The sequence below is a fragment of the Lactuca serriola genome, chromosome 6 (genome assembly GCF_051521515.1).
Source record: "Lactuca serriola cultivar US96UC23 chromosome 6, Lser_US96UC23_V15, whole genome shotgun sequence".
Lineage (NCBI taxonomy): Eukaryota > Viridiplantae > Streptophyta > Magnoliopsida > Asterales > Asteraceae > Lactuca > Lactuca serriola.
The window spans coordinates 83,729,771-83,737,218 of NC_136413.1; the positions used below are offsets into that span (position 1 = coordinate 83,729,771).

The following is a 7,448-nucleotide window of genomic DNA, read 5'->3' on the forward strand; positions in this document are numbered from 1 at the left end:
CTCCGTCCCAAAATAATAGTCCACAGACAAAAAACACACAGTTTAAGAAAACATTAAATACCATTAACTTTATTAAATGAAATGACAATCTTACCCTTATGTTGCATTTATTTCTATGGTAGTTGCATTTAATTTTATGGTAATTTAACTAATAATGAGGGGCATTATGGTAAAAGACATATTTATTTTTAGAAATAGGCAATTATTTTAAGACAAACCAAAAAGGAAACATGAACTATTAATATGGGACGGAGGGAGTATTATGTTTAATTACAAAAATATCAAATAGTTCACGAGTTATTTATTTGTTTCAAAAGCTTCGGTGATACATTAAAGAAGATTTTGAAAGAAAAAGCTAGGGAAGAGCCTATTTTTCGATTTCAGATAAATTTGATTCTATGCATTACTTAACGTGTGATGAAAAAGAAGAAGAAAGAGGTTGGAAGGAAATAATGATAAGTTGAAAATCTATCCGTAGAGTTATTCCAAACACCGTTTATAGTCGAGCTCGATGACTTCAGGTTCAACTATTCTAGCTTTTAACTTTTAAGTTGTTTTTGTTTGATAATTTTATTACTGCATATGTTTGTTAATAGTTATCAAAAATCATAATATTGCGATGTTTCCTAATAAATCATTTATTCTGAAGCAAAAAGAGGAAAAAACACTAAGTTGTTGAAAATTTAATACAATCTCAAAAAAGATCTATGGATAGGTATGTTAAAAACTTTTGTTCTTTTATGTCAAAATAACATGATAATTTGAATGAACAAGATAATAATTCCTATGATCAAGAAAAGAATTTGAATTTCTCAATGCATATAGAATTTTATAACTGTTCTTTTCGCCTTCCGTATACATTATGCATTGGCCTTTTGTGATAAGAAGTAGTATGCAACTCTGAAATTTGGTTTGGCCTAGTAACTTCGGGACCAAGTCTTCCATCACGAGCCCGCATATGTAGGTGATGATAAAGGCCCATGGGCTCCAGTGTAGAAGAACTTAGGTCAAAGTCCTTACTCCTTAAGCCTAACATAAGTTTCTTCCAATTTTGATGTGAAACATCATTTAATTGAGTGAAGCGCTCTTAATCCTAAGATACCAATTCTACTGATAAAGGTAATATAGTGCACGTCCCCAATAACTTTCCATTAATTTTATTTCAAAACTAACATTGCACCGATGCTTGCTTTATGCATATTTAAAGGGCCGAATAGACTGGATTTTTATGGTGGAAGGCTAGGTTTACAAGGTTTACTTTAAAATAAAGGCTGAGTAATGAGTAATCTAAAATAAAAAGAATTACTGGTAACAAAGTAATTATTGAAGATCATGATGATCTTATGGGTATTGAAGGACTAATCATACATGGCAGATGAGCAAAAGTCAATCTCTCTATATGGTAAAAACATCATGGTACATGTTTGGTATTTATGAGTGTTGGTTGCCAAAGTCCCTAATAAATACACTATAGAAATAAAAATATCTCACTTCCGTGCGGATACCTCCATCTCTTCTTTCCTTTCGGTGTCACCGACTCTAGGGTTTCAATGGCAGAGCTTCATAGCGATGTCCTTGAGGAAATAATGAAAAGATTGGATATGAGCAATCTAATCAAATGCAAAAGCGTATGTAAGTCATGGAAAACTTTCATCTCTAGCACTAGTTTTGTAAACTTCCATATGAACCTTAATTATCATCTTGATTGCAACGAAAGTTATATAGATAGGAGAATTGTTATGGGAAGAATCGCTTCTCCTTATGAGTCTCGTCACTATGAATTTGATGATAGATTCTTTGATCATCGTGATTGTCATCTTTTTGGTTCTTCCCTTGGCCTCGTATGCATCTCTCCATCCCCTTCTGAAATTTTAGTAGCCAATCCCGCAACTAGAGAGGCACAAAGAATAAAAGAGCATGATATCACTGACGCCAAGTTGTTATGTTGGGGTTTTGGCTATGATTCATTTGCAGATGATTTCAAGGTTGTGATAGGATTCACTAAAGGTGATGGCTTGACGTGTTTTCAAGTATTAGCTTTGAAATCAAATGAATGGAAAGTGATTGGGGATGTGAACTATTCTATTGATAGTAGGATTGGTATCTTATGCAATGGAGCACTTCACTGGGTTATGAAAAAAAATAACAAGAAAGTGATTCTTTCGTTTTGTTTATCCGAAGAGGAATTTAAAGAAATTCCTCAACCTGATAATGAGGAGTATGAATCTGAATCTACTAATGCTAGCCTTCCAACTATGCGTTTAGGGGTTTTGGATGAATGTTTATGTGTATTTCATTATGATAAGGTTATTGATAAAATATGGATGATGACGAGCTACAATGTAAAGCAGTCTTGGGGAATAGTTGGAAAGGATTGTGAGAGAAGAGTAGTTTTACACTCCTTGAAGACGTTGAAGCATTACATTCGTTACAAAAAGTCATGGTATCGTGATATTTTCCTTTTCAGGAATAGGGATTTTATTGGTGCCCCTATCTATGTGGAAACTCTTGTATCTCCATATGTTAATGGGAGTCCAATGAAAAAGAGGCATCTAGGTGATATCAAGAAACATTGTAAGGTATGTTTCTACAAACTGTAGACTTTCATGTTTTCTTTCGTTTATCACATAATACAAACTAAAGGAATACATCTGGCTTCTGAATTATTATTAATGTTTATGTACTATATACTCTTTGCTTATAGTATACTATTTATTGTTTTACTGATTTCCCATTTGATTTCTCAGTTGCTTAAGGGAGATCCTTCAGTTGCAGGACCAAGTTCCAGAGTTTGAGGCTGTTGAAGATAATTTCTTATGGATTTTAGTATCTTTTGTTTTATGGTTCTGAATAATTTGGATTTGGTGGATTTCCATAACTTATGTTTGATGGATCGTATAAGTGTTATTAACTGTTACTTTCTTGTGATATATTGTGTCTGATAGTGTTAACAATGTTTTAAATACTATTGCTTTTAGTTTTAAGTATCTAGTTGGCTAGTTTTCAAAAAGGAAAAAAATGCAAGTATTTCTCATTAACGCATATGTTTTCATTTAGATTTCAGTATTTCTTCATAACATATTTTTATAATTGATGCTTGTCATTGGTATGATTCTTCTAGGTTCCTCCTTGTACTTCTACTTTTGTGTGCTTTATATGATTGAAATGGTTTGCCTAAATAACATCTTCCTCTTTATATAACATTGCACCTCCTCAGCAGTAGCTGAGATTAATCTAAACTAACTGCTACAATTTCTCTTAGAATAAAACTTTGTGACATAATATAAGTACATGGTGTAGGCAGATTCTTCAAGATACTTCCACTATCTGCATAAGAACTCTTAAAATCTGTAGAAAGCTTTTGATGTGCATACAATATTCGTCAATGATGGTGTATGACACCAGAGGTGCACCAGAAAATTGGTTTGTGGTGTGAAACAGGTTTTAGAACCAATCCGCATCCGATAAACATACTGGTCCGGTTTCGACATAAACCATACCAGTTTCAGTTTTTCTAGACGTTGAAACCAGTTTGTTCTTGCAAGTAGCTGTTAGAAAATGTTTGTTTATTTGTTTTTTTTTTTTTTGACATAACTGTGGTTTTGATCATTTCGATGATGCAGAAGTCATTTTGATATACGATTTTATCTTGTTCTATTTTATTTATTATCTCTAATCTGGAAGTCATATTTTCCTTTCCTTGGGCAGTACCTCCCAAAAAGATTGATCCCTTTGGATCTTGGTCCATAAGGACCTCTTTATTCTTTTTATTGATTTTGACGATTGGATCTCCTTATGAATGGAAAAGGGGAGCTTCGGATCAGGAGTAAACACTAGTTATATTACATAAGTAAACACTAGTTATATTACAGGGGAAAAATCAGGGTGAAGGACAAAAGAAAGGAAGAACGACTTATGCCAACATTAAATCAATTAATTCATCATGGTAAAGAAGAAAAACGACGCACGAACCGTACTACATATCAGTGTGCCCATAAGCAAAGAGTAAGCATGCGTGTACCAACGACGACCCATTTACCTTCATTTGCTAATGTAAATATGTGTTGGATGTGTTAGCTTTGTCACACCTCTCAAAAACTACTTATTAGCTTTCTTTATTTCTCCTTGTGACCAATAGCATCCCAATGTGTAACATCCATAAAATTCATGAAAAATTTAAACTTTTCAAACAATTCCACAAACCACCATCGTTTACAAAATAGTTTTCAAAACATGTTTTTTATCAGAGTTTTCCCAAAATCATAAAACAAAACACGAGGAGGTACATGATCACGCCTTTGCCTTCCCGTGATCATCTGAGGTACCACCTGAAACATAACTCAAAACTGTAAGCCCAAACCTTAATGAGTTCCCCCAAAATACCAACCCAACACAAAACCAGAATAATAACAATAAACATGTATACAAAGCCTTCAGTAACAGGAACACCCTACCGGCCTGCAATGCACTCACAGAACCTACAACATGACTGGCATGCCACACCGGGCCTTCAACCTATCTGGAATGTTCTCCGGCCCTTCGCCCTGACTGGTACTCCCCACTGGCCTTCAGTCTATCCGGGACGCCCCGGGTCTGTTGGCCTTCAGTACAAAGTCGGACCATCTCAACCCAACCATACATAAACCGTGTCGACACACATATATAACAGATACTCATACAATTAACCAGACAATAACAAGCAGACAGATCTTACAGATCACTAAGCATAGCATCATCCTATCTACCAGGATACAAATCTAACAGATTAGGACTGTACTCAATCATATGATAATCAGGATAACAATCCAAAGGGTCGGCCTTGGTGCCTTCCACCCATAAGTATAGTGAGGAAAACTCACCTCGCACTGTTGAATCACACTGAAAGTCTTTGGTTGCTGGCTTACTAAAATCTCCGTGCTATCATAACAAAATAATCATCCAATTAATAATTGGATTACAACCAAGGCTAATAGTCCATCATTAGGGTAAAAAGGTCACTTTACCCTTTCCTTAGTTGGGCTAAGACCCAGGCCCAAATCTTAATCCAAAAGGCCCAAAACTAAGTAATCACACAAGGCCCACAATCTGCTAATTTACCAAATTAGGCCCAAACTCCTAATTGGGCCTTACCCTAAGGTCCATCTCTTTACATAGCCCAAAACACCCATACTCAGATAGTCCAATAAGGGTCCAAGAATCCAAGCCCAAAAGGTGGCCCAAAACTTGAAGCCCAAACTCCTAAACCCAATAGAATGAGTATGCAGGGCGTACCTATTTGTATGCTTAGTGTACTCGGCCTTGACCAAGAACGCGATGCCGACCACCTACGCCCAGCGTACGTGGTGGCCATGCAAAACTTCGAAAAAGAGCTTATTCCATTAAGTCCAAATGTCCAATAACAAGATCCAAGTCCAAGAAGGCGCTCTTAACCAAAAAGTTTCCAACTTTATGGTTATGCATGCATCATTAAGACCCAAAAGCAACCTCCTAGTTGGTCTTAACCACTAAGGACCTCTACACATTGCATGCAAGCACTAAATGAGTCAAGAGAGAATTTTTATGACTTAACACAACTCAAATCTTCTAAAATGGTAGCTCCTTTGGTCTTAGAGTAGCATTTACTCATCAAGTCCGAAAAAGGGGACAAACTTATAAAACTCCAAATGGCTAGATTTCTAAGAAATACAAGTAAAGTTCAAGACTTTATACTTTCTGGAGCTTCCCAAAGAGATGAAGATCTAAAATCTACAAGCTTAAATCCTACACCAAAGCTTCTCAAAGAATCCCTTCTTCTTTCTTCAACACTAAGAACACATACACACACACTCAAGCTCAACACACACAAGGGCTAGGGCTTGAAAAATCGACTCAAAGAGGGTGGAGGCTGAAAGGGTGAGGGAAATAAGGTTATAAAGGGGATTATATGGGGATCAACCCTAAAAATTAGGGTTTTCAATGTTTGATGAGTACGCCCCATGTACTAGGCCGCACCCTAGTACGCTAAGCGTACATACGTACACACGACGTACTCCTATCCTTTCAAAATTATGGTTTCACCACTAGGTCTTCTCATGGCTACTTCTTCTATCACAGGGACCAAAATGACATAAATAAAAACCATAAGGATAACTTTGGAGATAGTTGCATATCAGGGTGTTAAACCCCCCCCCCCCACCTACTTGAACTAGACTTTGTCCTCGAAGTCTGCTACAGTGAACAACTCGGTATAACGCTCCCGCATCTCAGCCTCCGGCTCCCAGGTCCACTCAGAGCCCCTCCGGTGTTGCCACTGTATGTCACACCACCAAACCAAGGATGGCGGAAACGTCCGGGGGTGGAGGACTTCATGTATAGTATCACAACAACGTGTATAATAGTGCTCAAAGTAAATACAACCATCATAAATATAATTGAAAATTTTACACCAAAGTATATGTTTACATGTTTCAAAATCAATTACATTATGATGACAAAAGTAAATTGTTGACGGTTTAACGTCCCATCCTCAAAGCGCTGAAGTTTTTCTTGTTTCACTGATTTCCTGAGAATACAAGTAGTTTTGAAAAAGTGTCAACAATTAAGTTGGTGAGTTCATAAGAGTTTTGTTTGAAGTAGAAATCGTTTTCCTCATAAAATTGATAGAGTTTGATTTCCAGAAAATCCAATATTTTCTTAGTTAAGTGTGAATAGAATATTCCTATATGATGTATTAATGAACCCTAGAATGACCCGTAGATTTCTCCTATAATCGTCCAGCGTATATAAGTTATATAAGATTTAAGTTAGATAAAACGTTGAATATAGTGGGTCTGCCCTAGGTCCACAACCAAACAAGGAACAGGAGATGAGGCGGACCCACCAATTCTAAGCCAATCGAGACTAAATTCTTATACGACTCAAGCATATACGCTCAGCGATTATAGTTGAAGTCTAACAATTCTAGATGAAATATAGTTTTAATATCGTAATAACTATTTTATGTGAACCTGGTACTTTGGACTGTACCCCATTTATATGAAAACCCGGTACTTTGGAATGTACCCCATTTATATGAAGACCCGGTACTTTGGAATGTACCCCATTTATATGAAAACCCGGTACTTTGGAATGTACCCCCTTATATGAAAACCCGGTACTTTGGAATGTACCCTATTTATATGAAAACCCGGTACTTTGGAATGTACCCCATTTGTATGAAAACCCGGTACTTTGGAATGTACCCCATTCGTGTGAAAACCTTTTGTAATGTAAATGATCATAAACTATACCTATTATAGTTTATCAAAATGTTTGAAATGTATATGCAACCTAACTATACTTATTATAGTTTAGTATGTTTATTTGTGGTGTATAAGAACCCTTTCTATGTAAGTCAAAAGTATAGTACAATATACCTATGTTTATCTTGCTTTGTTTTGTACTAATGATTATGATAGAGGATTCTTACG

The 7,448-nt window shown here is 36.0% G+C and overlaps 1 protein-coding gene across 1 annotated transcript; it reads left to right on the forward strand.

The window, feature by feature from the left end:
- Positions 1–533: 533 nt before the first annotated feature.
- LOC145059395 (F-box/kelch-repeat protein At3g06240-like) lies at positions 534–2,984 on the forward strand. The gene is made up of 2 exons (XM_079007247.1): positions 534–2,579; positions 2,748–2,984. The coding sequence occupies exons 1-2, from the start codon at positions 1,551–1,553 to the stop codon at positions 2,793–2,795; spliced, it is 1,077 nt and encodes a 358-aa protein (XP_078863373.1). The 5' UTR covers positions 534–1,550; the 3' UTR covers positions 2,796–2,984.
- Positions 2,985–7,448: the final 4,464 nt, after the last annotated feature.

Bases quoted from the DNA above. Each gene is read 5' to 3' on its own strand.
- LOC145059395 (XM_079007247.1), top strand. From the start codon at position 1,551: ATGGCAGAGCTTCATAGCGATGTCCTTGAGGAAATAATGAAAAGATTG. The intron at 2,580-2,747 runs GTATGTTTCTAC...TTGATTTCTCAG, and splicing joins ATATCAAGAAACATTGTAAG to TTGCTTAAGGGAGATCCTTC.